This window comes from Vulpes lagopus, chromosome 2 (assembly GCF_018345385.1).
Source record: "Vulpes lagopus strain Blue_001 chromosome 2, ASM1834538v1, whole genome shotgun sequence".
In the NCBI taxonomy this organism is placed as follows: Eukaryota; Metazoa; Chordata; class Mammalia; order Carnivora; family Canidae; genus Vulpes; species Vulpes lagopus.
The window spans coordinates 169,719,081-169,736,666 of NC_054825.1; the positions used below are offsets into that span (position 1 = coordinate 169,719,081).

The following is a 17,586-nucleotide window of genomic DNA, read 5'->3' on the forward strand; positions in this document are numbered from 1 at the left end:
AGAGCCCGGCGCCGCCAGGGGGCGCTGCCCGCGCGGCCAATCGGAAGGCGGCAGGGGAGGGGCTAGAGGGACAGGTGCCGGGCGGGGGGCGCCGGGGCCTGGAGGTCTCGGTGCCGGAGGGTAGATCGGGGAGTCGGGGACCGACGTGGGAAGGAGACGCCGGAGGGTGGAGGTGCTGGGACCCCTCCCGCGGCTGGGAAGGATGCGTAGGCAGCGGGCAGGGTCCCCTGAACTGGACTCTCACAGGCCTCATCCCTTGCTCACCGTTGGGGGAGAATTTGATTAGAATTTGCTGCCCAACTGGTGTAAACGCTGGAAGCCTCTAGAGGTATCCACTTCTCACGCAAGAGACTCAGGACTCTGGGGGAGGAGCGCTAATCCTACAGTAAGCCCCAGGTCTGGCACCTCTAAGGCCCCAAGCGTTAGAGGGCCTCTACCGTCCCAAAGGATTTCCCCTTCTCGAGGGCCTATGCTTCAGGGGTTCCGGGCCCAACTAGCAAAAGTTTGCTCTTCAGAAGGCTGTAGCCTCTGACCCACAGACTTTTCTCCCAGGGGGGGTCTCAAAGAGCTGTTCTCACACGCCTCTCCATCCACTGCTGCCCCTGGAGCTTACCAGACTCCCCTTCCCTAGCCAGAATCGTTAAAGATTCCCGACAGCTCCCCTCCCACTGACAGAGTTACAGACTCTCTTTAGGGAATTCCAGTCCCCTCCCTGCGTAGGGCCCTCTACCATCCTTCGGGAGCACCAAGCCACGGGGGAGGCCCCCTTAGGGGGTCACCTGCACTCTTTAGGGAGTTCCAGACTCCTTCGCTTCTCCCAAAGTCACCGCCCCCTGAGCTTCAGAACTGGCTTCCTACTTGCACAATTCTCCGAGTTTCAGGTCACCCGCCTTTCCACAGCGAACCCCGGTCCAGACCCCTACTTAGGATCCCAAGCTCCAGCCCTTTCACGCTAGCCCGGCCTCCGGGGTTCCAGGCCCCACCCCTTTCATGTTCGCCCCGCCTCTGGGGTTTCAAGCCCCACCCCCTTGTGTTCGCCCCGCCTCCGGGTTCCAGGCCCCATCCCTGGAGGCAGAGTGAGGGATCTCAAGATATCCAGTTCTGGATCCTTAGCTCCGCCCTCAGCAAGTCACAGGCTCCACCCCCACAGGATATTAAGCCACCTGCCCCGACCATAGGGCCCCACCCTAGGCTAAGAATATCAACCGATCCAGCTTCATCCTGGTCCCCTACTCCTGCGCTTTCTTCCCGTGGAGGGTGTGCAGGGTGGATCGGCGACCCCTTCAGCCTCCCCCGTTACAGAGAGGCATCGTCGGGTAACTCACACAGCCACACTCACACTATTACTGCCACCTCCAGCAATCCACGCCTCCCTCCCACACTGACACCTAGAATCTGGGCCCACCCACCACCCAGGGACATGCAGCCCCTTAGAGCAGTAACGATGACACTCAAGCCCCACTCACGGGCATTCGTGGGCTGTCCTAGCTTGATGATATGGAGTGCCTGCTGCCCACTGAATGTGCTCTGTATCCCTGTTTTTGTGAGGCCCCCTGCAACCCGGTTTACATGGCCCTGAGGGACAGCGTGTCCTGACACCCCCATCCCTACCCCATTGCCCTCCTCCTCACCTCCTACCCTGTGGCTGGAGCATTTGCTGGGGGCGCTGCCGAAATTTCTCCTTTCTGCCAGGGATCCGGGGCATCTTCAATGCTCGTTGCTAGGCAACAGCCTTTGGCTCACCACTACAACTTCCGGGGATGGTATTGGCTTCCCATCCCCCCTGACTTTGGAGTCCCCAGCTCCCAATTTCTCCCCATCAGTGCCAGTATCTTCCAGGGTCGTTTCTATGTCATCCTTTGGATCCTGTTCTGATCTCAACCCTGCAGAATCCCTCAGAGTTCTAGAGCCGTGGCATTCTGGGAGCTTCCTCCCATTCTGTGCTCACACACAGGGTATTACCACCGGTATTAACAGACAAATCTCTTTAGTGTTCCAGATTTTCTGACATTCTCTCTCTCAGTTCCAGAATCGCCAGCATTCCAATAACACAAGTGTTCTGGATTCCCTGGCAAGGAAAAACTATCTCAATATTTTAGATCTGTGAGAATTATAAAACATCCCACATTCTAGATTCCCAGACATCCCAGACACCCCCTCCTATGTTCTAGACTTCCTAACATTCAAATATCCCCCGGGTTCTGAATGTCCTAGCATGTAGAAATATTTCCAGAGCTTGAGATTCATAGGTATTCCAGAACACTCATGTTTTAGGATCCCTTATCTCCCAATCATGTTCTGGATTCTCTGACAATCCAGAGCCCCGGCCATTATGGATTTCTTGGAATGCAAGCAAACCCTCTAGTGATCTAGAGGAGCTGACATCCCAGAATACCCTATGCTCTAGATGTTCTAGTACTTCAGATTGCTTTCTGTGTCCTGTAATTCTCGGCATTCCAGAATTTCTGGCATGCAAAATATTCCTATTAATGTAGAGTCACATATATTCTAGAACACTCCTCTGTTCTAGAATCATTGACTTCCAGGCCCTTTTGTCAAGAAACTTCTGGATTACTTGAAATGCAGAGGAGAACCTTAATGTCATCCATCCAGTAGCATTCTGGAATAGTTCTGTGTTCTAGATTCCCTAACATTCTGGACCCCTTTCCACTATGTTAGAAACCCTGGCATTCCAAAAACTCTGGAATTCTCCAATGAACAGATTCTAAAACCCCTTGTTTTTAGTCTGGCCCTCTTTCTCTCTTCATTGGCCCAAGGAAAAGGCAGAAAGGGATGAGACTGGGCAGCCAGGGATGTAGGCAAGGTGTTTGGCATGGTGAAGTTTAGGGTACAAATGTTAAGGATGTGGTGATCACAGAGCCAACATCTGTGTCTCTGTTGACAGGTAGCCATTCTTCCCTGCTTGTGGTAACAGTACCCTGATTCACCTTCCAGAAACTCCTCCTCCAGTCTGTCAACATGGGGCTGATTTCACCGCCTGGCTTGTGAGGGCAGGTGACCCTTGGAACAGTGGAAGGCCTCCATCACATGCGCTAGTGATTGGTTCAGGGGACAGCCATCTGACTAAATTCAAGCCACTAAGAATCAGTCATGTGATTTTTATTATTATTATTATTATTATTTGCTGCTGCTGCTGCTGCTAGAGAGAGAGAAAAAAAGAAGTTGCTAAGGAGGTACCTGGAGTCATCTTGGCACCCAGAAGGGAAAACCTGACTGAGAATGATGCATCCCAGAGGCGAGCAAACCCAGAAGATGGAAAGACATTCTGGAAGAGTTTTTGAATCCCTGGATCCAACTATGCCTGAAGCCAGGGGTAAATCATTCCGTTCCCCTTCTTTGCTTGAACCGAGAGCCAGATGTTCCTGAATCTACAGCCAGACATCTGGTTGGTCCCCACAACTTTCCTACCCCTTCCCTGGGGGTCCCCCAAAGCCTCTAAGAACGTCAGCAAGGTGTTGGCAGTGAGAACTTTATTAGGGGAGGGTGACTTTGGTTCCACAAGAGGGGACAGTGGGGGCCTAGTAACAGTGACCACTCCAAGGAGGCCCTGGCCCTGAATCCGGGGCTCTGACAGGAAGCAGGGAGGCACCAGAGCCCCCCAGGACCTGGGTATCCAAAGGCACCATGGCAGTTATGTTCAGAAGGAAGTTTCATTGAGCTTCACCTTGGGGGGCGCGAGGGGGGCTCCGAGACCCGTGGGGGGCCGAGGGGCTGGTGTCGGCGGCCTACGGGGCTCTGGCCCGCTCCGCACCAGTTCCTGGCAGCGTTCCACGAAGCTGCCTCCCCCGCGGCGCCGGGCCTCAGCCTGTGGGGGGCTCGGGCTCCCACGCCAGCCAGCCAGGGAGGTGTTGCTGGAGTGAAGACTAGGAGGGGTGATGGGGGTCGGTGTGGGTCATCCCGGGCAGGCGAGCAGCACCCCCAGCCCCGCAACCATATCCTGCCCCCTCTCCCATTGCACAGAGGGGGAAGTGGGGTTGTGCCTACCTGGTGAGGGAGGTGCGGGGAGAGGGACTGGGGAGGGAGCCCCTGGAGGAAGACAGGGGGGCCAGCTCACACTGCTCCAGCTGCTCCATCAGCTCTTCCTCTGTCAGGCCACCGGCTGGGGGCGAGGAAGGGGGTCAGGGGGTCAAGACGAGGATCACTGGGCAAGGGACTGGGGGGGGCAGGGGGACCGATGAAGGGCACAGAGGGCAGGGGCGGGGGTTGGGGGCCAGGGGGGACCCCGAGGCGGGCAGGGCGTACCGGGGGCCTGGCCGAGGCCGTCCATGGCGGTGGTCAGGTCCCACATGGCCAGGCTGCCGTTGGCCTGGCCGGTGAGCAGGTAACGCCGCGGCCGCGAGCCGAGCCGCCGGGAGCCCTCGCACTCCAGCACCGTGAACGCCGTGGTGGGGGAGCCGTCCACGGAGCGCACGGAGCACACCCTGAGACCGAGGGGAGCCGGGTCACCCCGACACCCTTCCCGGGCCGCAGACCCCAAGGCCATGGCTTCAGGTCCTGCCTCTGCAACCACCACCGCCTGGCACCTCCCCTCAGCCTCTGGCGGGGTCTCTCCCATGGACACCCCAACCCCCACCCCCAGCCTCCTCCCTGGGCTCTTGGACTCCTGTCCAACTCCAGGTCCAGCTCCCACAGTGGCCACGGTCCCCCAGCAGGCTCAGGGGGTCTCAGTGCTTCCCACAATCACATGATCGACAGGCCCCATCCCCCACTGATGCCCTAGCCAGTGCTCCAACCCCCAGACCATGGGCGCTTCACTGATGTCCTATTTGGTCATTCCCAACCTTGGGAACCTTGGGGGGGTGGGGGGCCCCTCCTCAAGAAAATCCTCAGAGGCCTGCAGCCAGCCTCTCCGCTAGGCCCCCACAGGTGCCTGTGTCCTCACCCCCTGACCCCAACGCCTGTGCCCATGCCCATGCCTCCTGCCCCACCTTGGGGCCTGACCACCCTGGGATCCAGCATGGGCATCTGGGGTTTCTCCAGCTTCACTGCCACCCCCATGTGTCATCCCTTTGATTTCTCGGGCCCCAAACCTAGGAGCCTCATGCTCCTTCCTAGCCTTTGCTCCTTCCAATGGCCCTTGACTAGGACCCTCTTTTGGCCTCAGGACATGACCCAGCTGGTATCGTGCCTTCTTCCTCTGGCCACCGCCACCCCCCACCTTGGCCCCCCTGCTGGATGGGACCATCCTCACCGCTGACCAGTGGATGAAAGGCGTACAAAGAGCTGGCTGGCGCTTGGCACCACCTTCTGAATGAACACTTGCTGGTCATCCCGCTCGCCGTATGGGCCTGGGCCAGGACAGTGTTGGGGGTGGGAGTCAGGGCCACCTGGGTAGCCTACGACTCTGGGCCCCAAGGCTCTGCCTCCTTCCCCACGGATGAATCCCTCTCAGGACCCTATGTCCCCATTCCCAGGTTTCTGGAATTGGGCGAGCTCCAAGAAGATTGGGGGTCAGCCACCAGTCAGTGGAGTTCAGGGATGTGGGGTGGGGGTCCTGGGTCAGGTGGCAGTCAGAGGAATTGATGGGGTAACAGAATTCAATGGTGGGGTGGGGCAGCTGGGAGTGAATGGACGTCAAGGAGGTCAGCTGGGTGGGTCGGGTGAAGGGCCAGGGGTCAGGCAGGGTGCATGGGGCAGGGGGGCCAGGGGCTAGTAGGCACCGATGTCGTTGCCAGCGCTGCAGCCGCCATGGCCATCGGCCGATTCCAGTGCCAGGATCTTGAAGGAGGCGAGCGGGGTGGAGCCGGGCTGGGTGGAAATCATGCCTCGGAAGCGAGTCACGGACCACGTGCGCACATGGTTGTTGTCGGCACAGACTGAGGAGCACATGGGCGGCAGCAGGTCAGGCCAGCCACAGCATCCCCACTGCCCAACCCTCCCGAGCCCCACAATGGCCCCTGCAAAGGTGGCAGGATTCAGGCCCCTCTGAATTCTTCCCTTTCAGACAATTTTGCTCTTCCCCAGAACTCGACATGGTTAAAAACCCTACTGGCTCTGCCTCCAAAATCATTTCAGGGCCTGATCCCACCCAGCCCTGTCACGGTCCCCACCCTGGTCCTGCCTGTCATCACCTCCTATCTAGACTCCTTGCTCCCATCCTGCCCCCTCAGTCTATCCCCACACACAGCCAGAGTGACCCTGTGCACACCTGTGTCAGGTCAAGGCCCTCCTCGGCTCGCAGCACTCCTTCCTGAGATTCCATCCCAATCCGGGTCAAGGACAGAATCTTCTGCGTGGCTCACAAAGTTCTACGCTCTCCCTCGCCCACCCTACTCCAGGGGTGGGCACCAATCCTCCTGCTCAGAGCCTTTGCAATGCCTGTTCTGTCTGCTGGAAGGCTCGTCCCCACCATGCTGCACTGCTCATTCCTTCATTTCAGTTCAAAGCTCCTTCCCCAGTGACCCCACCACTCTCTAGCCGCTCACACAGCTCTGTGTTTATCCATGGTCTTCATCATGCCTCTTGGTGACTTCTATTCTGATTTACGTCTCATCTGCCATCCCCAGCAGAACATCAGCTCCACAAGGGTAGGGACTTGGCCTGTCTTGTCCATCACCTTACCCTCTGTGCTGGGCACACAGTAGGTGCTCAGTCGATGCTTGCAGAACTGATAAATCACTCACTCTTGGCTGGATGGGTCCCCTTACAGCATTCTCCCACTTCTGCAATTACCGCCCAGGTTAAAATTCTCTCCCCAGGGGACACCCACATGCCTCGGTCTCACGTTCCCATCTGGGTCATTGACCTGTAGGGAGACAGGCAGCTGGGGCAGCACAGCGAGGCCCACCTGAGATGAGGTGCTTCTCTGAGAGCATGATCTTGGTGACGGGGCTGCGGTGCACGGTGAAGGTCTGGAAGAGCTGGGGCCCCGAGCCCACGGTCTCGGGGTGCTGCACGATGACCCGCACGCCCCCTGAGCTGGTGCCATAGGCAATCTCAATCCAGTTCCCACTGTCACCTAGGGAGGGGTCAAGGATGAAGAGAGGGACAGATCAGGGGCACCCAGGTGGCTCAGTGGTTGAGCATCTGCCTTCGGCTCAGGTGTGATCCAGGATCCTGGGATTGAGTCCCGCATTGGGCTTTCCGCAGGGAGCCTGCTTCTCCCTCTGCCTCTCTGTGTCTCATGAATAAATAAAATCTTAAAAAAATTAAACTACATTCCTTTTTAAAAAATATTTTATTTATTTATTCATAGAGACATAGAGAAAGAGAGAGGCAGAGGCACAGGCAGAGGGAGAAGCAGGCTCCCTGCAGGGAGCCGGGCGAGGGACTGGATCCTGGGTCTCCAGGATCACGCCCTGGACTGAAGGCGGCGCTAAACCGCTAAGCCATCCGGGCTGCCCTAAACTACATTCCTTAAAAAAGAAAAAAGAAAAGAGAGAGGGACAGATCGGAGAGAGAGAAGCAGAGACAGAAAACAAGACCGAGAGAGAGAGAAAGCGGTAATAAGACAGAGGACAGAGACAAAAATAATAATAATAATAATAACAGAAAAACAGGGAGGCAAAGGGAGCCAAGAAACTGGATCTCTGCAAGGATATAATAACAGACAGACACAGAGGGAGATGGGATGACAGAGCAAAAGGCTGAAACACATAAAGACATATGAACAGATGACAAGATAAGAAAATGTACCCCCTCCCCCCCCAAAAAAAGAAAGAAAATGTAACCCGCATCTAAGGGACTTCCCACCCTCGCCAACCTTCCAGAGCAGGGGGGAAAATTGTTTTGCAACTGTCAGAAACTTAATGGGCCATCTTAAGGAATGTGGGTGGGTAAAGCATGGTTTTCATAGTTTGTACAGTGGCTCAAAGCAGCGGGTTAGGGTTGTGCACAGCAAAACGGAAGGACACGAAACTGAGGACAGGGTGGGCACAAGTAAGGGGATAATTGACATATATGCCCAGGACCATTTGTGTGCATTCAAAGCCTGCTGACAGCACCCATTTTGTAAGGACAGAAACAAATACAGAGAGAAATGGTAAACATGACAGCGTCGTGGTGGGGAGGGGGTGGGGTGGGGGTAAGAGAGGAATAACTATATGAAATCATCAAGGGGCCTTCCGTGGAGGAAAGGTGAAGAGAGGTGTGAGGTTAGGTGTGTTACCTAATTCATGGCTGCTGGGAGAAAACTGTACCCTGAGCCTTACCTCACACCATACATAAAAGGTAATGTGAAAAGTGACAGAGATGTACAAATAAAAGCTAAAACTGCAAAGCCTCTAGGAGAAAGCACAGGGCAAATCATTGCAACCTGGGAGTAGGCAAGGACATCTTAAGATCTAGAAAGCACTAACCATTAAAAAAAAAAAAAAAGGAAAGAAAAAATAAATTTTAAAAAGAGCCATTATGTTCAGTGAAAAAGCCAGACACAAAATGCCAAGTATTATTATGGCCCAATTTACGTGAAATGTCCAGAATTGGCAAATCCCCAGAGATAGAAAGTAGATTAGGTTTCCAGGGGTTGTCAGAAGAGAGAATAGGGTATGATGGCTAACGAGTTCAGGGTTCCTTTTTAGGGCGATAAAAATCCTGTTCTGGAACTACACAGTAGTGATGGTTGCGCAACCTTGTGAGTCTCCTAAAAATCACTGAATTGTATGTTTTAAAACAGTGAATGCTCTGGTATGTGAATTACATCTCAGTAAAAACAAACAGGGGGATCCCTGTGTGGCTCGGCGGTTTAGCGCCTGCCTTTGGCCCAGGGCGTGATCTTGGAGACCCGGGATCGAGTCCCACATCGGGCTGCCTGCATGGAGCCTGCTTCTCCCTCTGCCTGTATCTCTGCCTCTCTCTCTCTCTCTCTGTTTCTCATGAATACATAAATAACATAATAAAAAAAGACTTGCTCATTAAATTTAAAATACATTTATAAAAAACAAAGAGGAGCCTATTTCTCTGCATTTAAAGTCAAGAAACCAAATTAAAAAACTGTCCCAAGCAGAAAAAGGACACACCCTCTTTGTTTTACAAGCCTGCAAGCATGATGCCTTAAATGCAGAGGTGGAAAAGAAACAAAAAGGTGACCAGCTAGTGGCCAATTCTGCCCCTGGCTGGAGAGGCCTGCCACAGCGCAGACCCTGGAACAGTGCTCACACACAAGGGGGGGGCCCAGTAAGTGTTTGTTGAATGACTAAATGAGAGCTGAACTCCCCCTCCCCCACTGCCGCCACTAAATGTCACTAGGTCAAGCTACACGAGTGGCGAGTGGCGAGTGGCAGGGAGCCCCACTGGGGGCTGGGGCTGATGGCAGCATCAGGGTAGCCAGTCACAGCTTACTGGTCTTGGGGGTGAGGTAGACACTGAGGGCGGTGACCCCATCCTCTGCTGGGTCCCGGTAGAGCTCGCTGACAAGGAGATCATTGTCCTTCATGCGCAGGGGAAACTTCTGGACATCTGTGATGGGTGGGGAGGGTAGAGCGGGCTTGTTCTAGGCCTCTAGCCTTTCCCCATGGCTCCCATTTCCTGGGGGAGGTTCTCGGGCTCGAGGGGTGCCAGGGGCTGCTCACCCACATAGTAGATGGAGCCGTTGTCACAGCCCAGGAGAAGGAAGGAGCCCGCCGCATCGTAGCTGGTGATGGGCTGCACCTCCTGGACCTGGGGGCCGGCAGGACGGGCTGTGGCGGGGGCAGGACCCTGCGTCCACCTCAGCAGCTCCCCTCAGGGCCTCCCCAGCAGCCCCAACTCCAGAACCCACCCGGGGTTTCTAGGCCTACTTCTCCAGCCTCGCCTGCTCCAGGCCTATCTCTACCTGTGTCTATCTATCTCTCCATCTTAGGAAATCTCAGGGTCAGCGGTTCTGTATCTCGGCCTCTCTTTTGAGTCTGGATTTCTAGCTGTTTCTCTTCACCTCTGTCTGCCTCTCTGCATCCCTGCATGCGCCACCACCTTTCGGCCTGGCCTCTGTCTCTACCCGTCCTTCCCTTGGTCCCCCCATCCTGACTTCCTCTGTTCCTATTTGTCTGTTTCCCTCCACCCCTGCCTGACTCTCCCAAATGCACTTTGCAGGAGGAAGCAACACTGCAGATGTATGTTTCTTCCCATTTTGGACATGGCCCAGGAAGGTGCAGGGGGAACGACAGACATCTGCGTGTCTCTCTCTGGGTTTCAGCCTCCTACAGCAGCTCCACTCACCCCCTCCCCCGTCCAGTGCCTAGAGAATCCTCTCTTGTCCTTTGCAGGCCCACACCTTTCCTGCCAGCTCAGCAGCCCCCAGCTCAGCAGACCTTCCAGAAGGTGTCCCTGATCTGATGTCCTTAGGCCTTTATAACCACAGCACCCCAAGAGGGATCTGGCCTAGGGTCTAGCTAGCTAGCTAGGGTCTCTGGCTTTGGCCAGGGGGGTGGGGCAGAGAGGAAGCCCCCGTGGGACACCTGGGAAAGAGGGAGCTAGGCTGGCCAGCGCTCTGACCTGCCAGTGCTTGGTGACGGCGTTCCAGACCCCGATGCGCCCCGTGTGGCTTGTGGCGATGAGCTGGTTCCCAACGAAGAAGAGGGCCTCCACGGGCACCCCCAGATGGAAGACTCCTGCAGAGGGCGAGGAGAACTCAGCCAGGACCCCACTTCATGGGGCAGAAGAGAGGTGGCAGGAAGAGCTCCAAGGGCCAGAGGATTCATTCAGTTGGGCCGTAAAATCTTTACAGGATAGAGGAATCCAGCAGGAATTACAGAGGATTACGTGGGCCAGATTCCAGATGGGGTGTGGGACTCCAGTAGAGATTTTCAAGGCAAACAGAGATTTCTAATGGGAATACAGATTCTAACAGGTTCTGGGATTCTACTGGCAAGGAGATCTAACAGGGCAGGGAATTCTGATGGAGGGGAGAATCGTTATATGGGTGGATTTTTCTACAAGCCAAAGAATTCTAACAGGATACGGAATTCTAAAGGGTTGGAACATCTTAATAATGCAAAGAATCTTCAAAAGTGTGAGAACTGTATATAGGGTGGGTTACTTTAACAGACCAAGGAATTCCAATGGGGTAGAGAATTCCAACAGACAACAGGTTGAAGCATCATTCTAAAGGGCAGAAGGGGGCAGCCCTGGTGGCCCAGTGGTTTGGCGCCACCTTTGGCCCGGGGTGTGATCCTGGAGACCCTGGATTGAGTCCCACATCAGGATCCCTGCATGGAGCCTGTGTCTCTGCCTGCCTCTCTCTCTCTCTCTCTCTGTATATATATATATATATATATATATATGTCTATCATGAATAAATTAAAAAAAAAAACTAAAAAAAATAAAAATAAAAATAAAGGGCAGAAGGTTCTGGAAAAGTCCTAGTACCATACCTATCTCGGAGCCACCACCTTCTGCCTGCAGAGCCCATAGCAGGATCTCGCTACCTGTGGCCGCTGCCACCATCTTGTCATGCTCCCCCAAAGCCCCACCGAGCACCCGAGCTGTTAGTGCCAGTCGCTCAATGGGCCAGTCCAGGCGGGGGCTTGAAAACACCAGCTGCCAGCCAGAGGCTTCCTTTAACCTGGGGGTTGGGGCAGTATCATCAACCCTCAGTGTGAGCCCTTCCCATCAACAGGGCTCCAGCCTCCAGCCACCACCCTCCCTGAGCACCTATAGCAGACAAGAAACTGGGTATAGGCCACAGCGATCCAGTTGTGGTGTCCGCACACCAGGCGTACCATCCCCGGCTCCTCCGGTAGCCCTGGGGTGGTGGGGGGAAGAAGAGCGATCAGGGCAGGGTCGCAGCACCCCCTCCCCCAGGCTGGCTGCCCCAGCTTCCCAGGGGACCGAAGCCTACCGGAGGGAGAGGGAGGGGCTCTTTCATCCAGCATTCGGCCCAGCAGCCCTGCATTGCCCAGGTTGGGGGGCATTGTGTTGCTTCGACGAACGGGGGCTGGGCGTCCCCCTAACTGTTGGGGCCCTACCAGGCTGTGCCGGTTCCTCCGCTTTGCTGGAAACACTATGGCAGGGAGAAGGAGCAGAGTGACAATGATTGTAATAACTGTAGCAATTGCCAAGTCACAAGCACCTAAAATATGCCAGATACTGACTTGCCCACATGTGGGGCACAGTTTCCTGCCAAAAAGATTTTAGATGGTGTGGGGACACAGCAGGCAACGAACGACACTGAATCACACAGCAAGCTACTCCTTTTCTATTCCTCTGAGCTGCACACAAAGGACAAATCAGCTTGGTGCTGCCAAAACAGTGCTCCCTTTTCAGTATTTGCTTTAAAAAATGGAAGCCTACCTCGCTGGCAGGCAGCAGCATCCCAACACTGGTATTTGGAGATTTTCTTTTCTTTTTTTGAAAGATTTATTTATTTGAGAGGCAGAGAGAGCATGCACAAGTACAGAAGAGAGGGAGAAGCAGACTCCCTGCTGAGCAAGGAGCCTGACGCAAGCTGAAGGCAGATGCTCAACCAACTGGGCCACCCAGGAGCCCTGGGGATTTTATATTCACGTTTACTTATTCAAGGTATAAAGGTAGTGATAAAAAGCTTCTATTTAAAATGACTTTTGTACAGGGCACCTGGCTGGCTCAGTTGGAAGAGCCTGAAACTCCTGACCTTGAGGTTGTGAATTTTGAGCCCCATATGGAATATAAAGATTACTTACAAAAGTAAACTTTTAAAAATGACTTTTTAGGGGCACCTGGGTGGCTCAGTGTTTGAATGGCTGCCTTTGGCTTGGGTCATAGTCCTGGGGTCCTGGGATGAGTCCTGCATCAGGCTTCCCGCAGGGAGTCTGCTTCTCCCTCTGCCTCTGTGTGTGTCATGCTCCCCCAAAGCCCCACAAGCTCATGAATCAATAAATAAAATCTTTATTTAAAAGATTACTTTTATTTAAAAAAAAAAAGACTTAAAAAAAAACACAGTAAAACTAAGTTAAGAAAACAAAAGCACAGATCTCCATATTTGACAAACATCATGAAGTAGGTATTGAGCAAGGTTAGGGAAGTAGCTGTAAGTCGAATTTCCCCATTTTATTCCTTTTTCTCATCAGCAAAGCCTCATAGACTACAGTTCCCAATAACCACTGGGGTATATTGTCCATGGCCAGCTGGGGTTGCTGATCTAACGTCCCATGAAGATTCTAGTCAATAACCCCCCCTTTAATATTTCTCCCCTCCATGCAAAGGACCCCAGTTCTTCCTAAGCTTCCCCACAAGGAAATCAAACCTGGACTGAGACCCCCTTCAGGCTCTAGGGCACACTTCTGAGCCTCAGGGCGGGTAGCTGGCCCACTGACTGCCTCATTGAAAATGCAGTCTCCTACCTCCTTTCCCTCAATCCAGCCTCTGATATAGAACTACAACTCCCATAGTGTCTCAGGGCTCACAGCAAGGCGACCAAGGGCCGCGACCTTATGGGAAATGTAGTCTTCCATCCGCCCTCCCTCCCCTCCATCCCTTAGTTGTGCCCACCTGGTGGAGGCAGGTAACCGTTGAAGAGAACGTTTCCACAAGAAGATCGGTCCAACTCCTCCCGCAGCTGCAGGCGGCGAACTGAGGCGGAATAACTCGAAGGCTGGGACTTGGGGAGTACTGAGGCACATCCTATCCCCCTCCCCAGCTCATTCTACACCCATCCCCCTTGAGACCCAGGACCAAATCCAATGCTCTCAGCGCTACCCCTAACTTCTTTCAGGAGAGGAGGGGTGAGGAAGCATCAGGAGAGCAGGAGTTCGTTTTCTATGCAATGAGGAAGCTAATGGGGCCCCCCACTTACCCAGAGGAGTGAGCCCATAGAACTGGGCTTCATGGAGGAGGCTGGAACCATGAACACCCCTGGGTAGCAGAATTCACCAGGGGTTAGAGTTTGGGGAGTGGGAGTTGGTCGAGAATTCTGAGGAGGAAGCTTTCAAAACTGCACAGAGAATTGCAAGAGGTAGCAAATTTTGACTGGATCAAGATTCTAAGGAGCGATGAAATAGATGGGCAATGAAAATGTGTGTGTGTGTTTGGGTTAAACTCTAAGGACACAATTCAAATCGGATTGAGGAAAAAAAAAAACAAATCGGATTGAGGGGCTTAAGGGAACATTCTGAGGGTAAGAAGCTGAAGACGGTGGGGTCCCTCTATCCCCATGCAGACCTGGGATCCAACTCTTTGGTGCGCAGGAAGTTGAGGATGGGGGCGAAGACGGTGGGGTCCCTGTCGATGAAGATCTGCGGGGAGGGAGGCAGAGGATGGATGGGGCAGAGCGGGGCTGAGTGAGGCTCCAGTCCCTCCTCCTACCCACTGCCCTATTTTAGCTCTATGCCCTACTCACGGCTCCAGTCTCATCTTTCAGTGTTGAGATGCGTCCGCTCAGAAGACTGCAGGGAGGGGACACAGAGCGGGTGTCACGGGCCAGGGTGTGTGTGGGCGCACGGGGGGTTGGGGGGAGGGTGAGTGGGGGGATTAAGTCTCCCCAAACCGTCTCTTCCCGCCACCCACAGCCCGCCCCAAATTCGCTCTCCCGGTCACCTGGAGAAGAAGGAGTCTGGGATCCAGGTGAGAGTCTGGCGAGAGGTACTGAATCTACGGGGGGAAAGTGAGCGGATGCGAAGGGTTGGAGGAAGAGTAAGGAACGCGCCCCCCCCGCCCCCCGGCCCTCCTCGGGCGTCAGTCCAGGCACTCGCGCCTTCGGCAGGAGGAGGAGCAATCCTTGATGGACAAGGATTCCCCGCGGGAGAGGCGGGTACTCCCACTCCGCTCCCCGCCCCCGAGGTGGGGGCCTCAGGAATCTCCTACACTCACCTCTTGCCTCCCACGTTCAGATGAATCACCTCCCCGGGAGGCCCCCGACCTGGGACTCCGTCGGCTGGAGGCGCCGCAGCTGCCATGGCCCCGGGGCGAGCCGGCCGGCCAGCACCCGCTTCCGGGTCTGTCCTTGGGCCCCGCCCCCTCTGCCTGCTCATTGGCCTGGAGCCTCCCGGAGCCGCCGGCGATTGGACAAAGCGCCCACTCGTAGCAGTTAATTCTCCGCCTCCTTAAAGGGCCCCGCCTTTCCTGTGCTGGACGGGGCGTACCGCAAGGCCCCTTTGGGGAAGTTTAGATAGAAGGGCCAGCAAAACATTCCTCTAGCCTTCTGGTTCCCAATTTTAGAATCTAGGTGTTTCGTGAGGGACGTGTGTTTAAATCCCGAAATTAGTACACATCAAGAGGACATCTAAAAGTTCTCTGCTGCCATTAGTTCCCTGCGCCGCCCCCCTCTCCCCCGCCCCACACATCCTCCCAGGCGCGGCCCATTAAACGCGAACAAACCGGCATAGACCGTCAAAGCCAAAGGATTTATTATAGGTACATACAGTGTGCGCCTGCCACACCGCCCCACACCCCCAGGCCCCAGCGGCTCCTCCAGGCGACCATGGGGGCTGCCACAACCCTGTTCCCCCACTCCCTAGGGAGGTGCTCCGGCCAGAAGCATGCAGGGGGAGGGCTTCCCCTCGCCCCTCCCCTCACCAAGTGGCATTTACAGCTGGAGGGGGGAGGAGAGAGGAAGACAGTTTTGAGCTTTGACGCCCCTCCCATTAAAAAGCCTTCGCGGATGCGGGGCGGGGGGGGGGGGGGAAGAGGAGGTCGACGTTTTGCAAAAATAAACTAAGTCAGGAATTAACCGCATGGCTCTGAGACGGCGGAGTGCAGGGGCCAAAGCCCCTTCACTCCCCCTTCCCAGACAGAGATCAAGGCAGCATTGGAAGTGAGGTAAAGGCGGGAAGGAGGCGTCCCCTCCCCACCCCCTAGCACCCTGGATGGTCCAGGGGACCTCACCAGCGGCCCCATGCCCATCCCTAGGGCGGAGAGGGGGGCAGGAATTATCGCCCCCTACCACCCCAGCTTCTTGGGGCAGGATCTGGAGATCCGGGCAGGGGGCTTGGCTCAACTGGCCCCTTTACCCGCCCCCTCCAACTCAGTTATTGCATAAAAATAATGGAGCCCCAGCACCTGGGGTGGGGTGGCGAGCAGGAAGGGGCCGAGATATGGCTATAGGGGCAGCAATCCCCCCACCACTTCCTGGAGTGCAGGAGAAGTCCCCTCCTTTCCAGTGCCCATCTTGGCGCGTCCGCAGTGTTGGTGGAACTAGAGGCGCCCGCCCCTGCGGAAGAGAAAGTGTCTTTTTGCCCACAGTGCGGCGAGAGGGGCGGGGATGTGTGTCAGGCCCAGGAGGTGGGAAGTCACTTCCTGCGCCCGCTGGCCCTCCGCTCCCCCGCCTCTCGCTTGGGGTTGCCTTCGTCTGTGGAGGACGTGGTGGGTAGTGTCTGTCCCCAGCGGGCGATCTCAGCGTGCTCGCCCACGGAAGCGGCCACGGCCTCCAGCCAGCCGTTCATCTCCTCCTGGAGAGAGAAACAGGGCAACAGAGTCCGCATTTGGAAGAAGGGAGACCGCGCAGTAGATGACCCTGGAATCCGACTGCCCTCTGAACTTCAGTTTTCCAATCTATTAAATGGGTTAATAATAACCCAAACAGTTGCATAGCCCTTAATACGTGCCAGGCTCCGTTCTAAGTGCTTCTGTGGATTAATTCTCTTAATCCTGTGCAATAGCATCGTATCAAATTCCCACTATAGAGATAAACATAACAACCAATAACATCAGCAGAGATTTATAGAGCACTGATATTCGCCAGGTCATATATGTGGCTCTGTGTGTATCAACTTAATTCTCACAAGAACCCTAAAATGGAAAACTATTTTTATCCCCATTTTAAAAGTAAGGAGGCAGGGAGAGAATACTCCCTGAGTATACTCCGGGGAATACTCCAGAGCCCTTTGTAAGAAGGAAGGAGATATAACAAGTATTATTATTTTCAACATCTCTTTAAACCACCTCCATGCCCCTCCCACAAGTCAGCTGGTGTCCAGCCTTGTGTCCTCCCACCTGGGTCCCTGTCCTGGTTGCCTCCTGGCTCCACACCTCCCCTCTCCCCCTTCCCAACCTACCCTATTGACAAAAGATCTTTCTTATACATTGCTGTGACCCCCCCCCCCCAATCTTGCTTAAAAGTCTGCCATGGATCCCCAGTGCCCTTAGGACAAACTCCAACCTCCTCCAAATGGCCCACAATGCTCTGAGATTTAGCCCCTGGAAACCTTTCTGGGATCTTTCCTCCTTGAACCCTCCACCAGCACAGTCAATGCTCTGCATTTCTGCACCTCTGGTTCTCTGCACTTGGCAGTTCTCTCTGCCTGAATCATTCCTTTTTAACTAACTTCCACCTCTTATCTTCCCAGTGTCATCTCTGTAGCCAAGGCAAGGAGGCTGGACTTTGTCCTGGAGCCTCCAGGCAGCCCTCCTGATCCCTGCCTCCCCCCCACCCCCAACCATAGGTTAGGGGTTTCCTCTAGGCTCTCACTGCTATTGGGCTTTCCCATCACAGCCTGGTGACTCTGGCTTGTGTTTCTGGCTCACAGCTCCATCACTCTGGGCCAGGAACCAGCAAGCCAAGGTAGTTCTTGAGGTCCGGATGGGGGAGAGAAAGGACCAGATCTCACCTCATCTTTAGCCTGAAGCAAAAACTCGCTGCCATCCTGGGTCCTGTAGAAGGGGAGACAGGACTTGGGGAATCTGGAGCAGGGGCCCGGCCCACCCATCTGCCAACTCTCCTCTGGGGGAAGCAGGGTA

The 17,586-nt window shown here is 55.0% G+C and overlaps 2 protein-coding genes across 3 annotated transcripts in view; both read right to left on the minus strand.

Moving 5' to 3' along the window:
• Positions 1 to 3,476: 3,476 nt before the first annotated feature.
• SHKBP1 (SH3KBP1 binding protein 1) lies at positions 3,477 to 14,852 on the minus strand. The gene is made up of 18 exons (XM_041746419.1): positions 14,722 to 14,852; positions 14,449 to 14,502; positions 14,252 to 14,297; positions 14,074 to 14,147; positions 13,709 to 13,767; positions 13,405 to 13,485; positions 11,777 to 11,938; positions 11,590 to 11,680; positions 11,310 to 11,500; positions 10,432 to 10,547; positions 9,531 to 9,618; positions 9,301 to 9,417; positions 6,809 to 6,979; positions 5,682 to 5,837; positions 5,213 to 5,309; positions 4,264 to 4,442; positions 4,006 to 4,120; positions 3,477 to 3,884 (listed from the first exon to the last, which is right to left on the minus strand). The coding sequence occupies exons 1-18, from the start codon at positions 14,805 to 14,807 to the stop codon at positions 3,659 to 3,661; spliced, it is 2,109 nt and encodes a 702-aa protein (XP_041602353.1). The 5' UTR covers positions 14,808 to 14,852; the 3' UTR covers positions 3,477 to 3,658.
• Positions 14,853 to 15,235: 383 nt separating this feature from the next.
• Positions 15,236 to 17,586, minus strand: part of SPTBN4 (spectrin beta, non-erythrocytic 4) — a 77,149-nt gene continuing 74,798 nt past the window's right edge. For both annotated transcript variants that reach the window (XM_041746414.1, XM_041746415.1), the window contains exons 35-36: positions 17,457 to 17,499; positions 15,236 to 16,298 (exon numbers count right to left, since the gene is read on the minus strand). In XM_041746414.1, coding sequence (XP_041602348.1) covers positions 16,140 to 16,298; positions 17,457 to 17,499 — 202 coding nt within the window. In that variant the 3' untranslated portion in view covers positions 15,236 to 16,139. The remainder of the gene's footprint in view (positions 16,299 to 17,456; positions 17,500 to 17,586) is intronic.

Coding starts and splice junctions, on each gene's coding strand:
- SHKBP1 (XM_041746419.1), bottom strand. CDS start 14,807: ATGGCAGCTGCGGCGCCTCCAGCCGACGGAGTCCCAGGTCGGGGGCCT. Junction 14,298..14,448: donor CCAGACTCCTTCTTCTCCAG/GTGACCGGGAGA, acceptor CCCTCCCTGCAG/TCTTCTGAGCGGACGCATCT. Junction 13,486..13,708: donor CTATGGGCTCACTCCTCTGG/GTAAGTGGGGGG, acceptor ATTCCGCCTCAG/TTCGCCGCCTGCAGCTGCGG.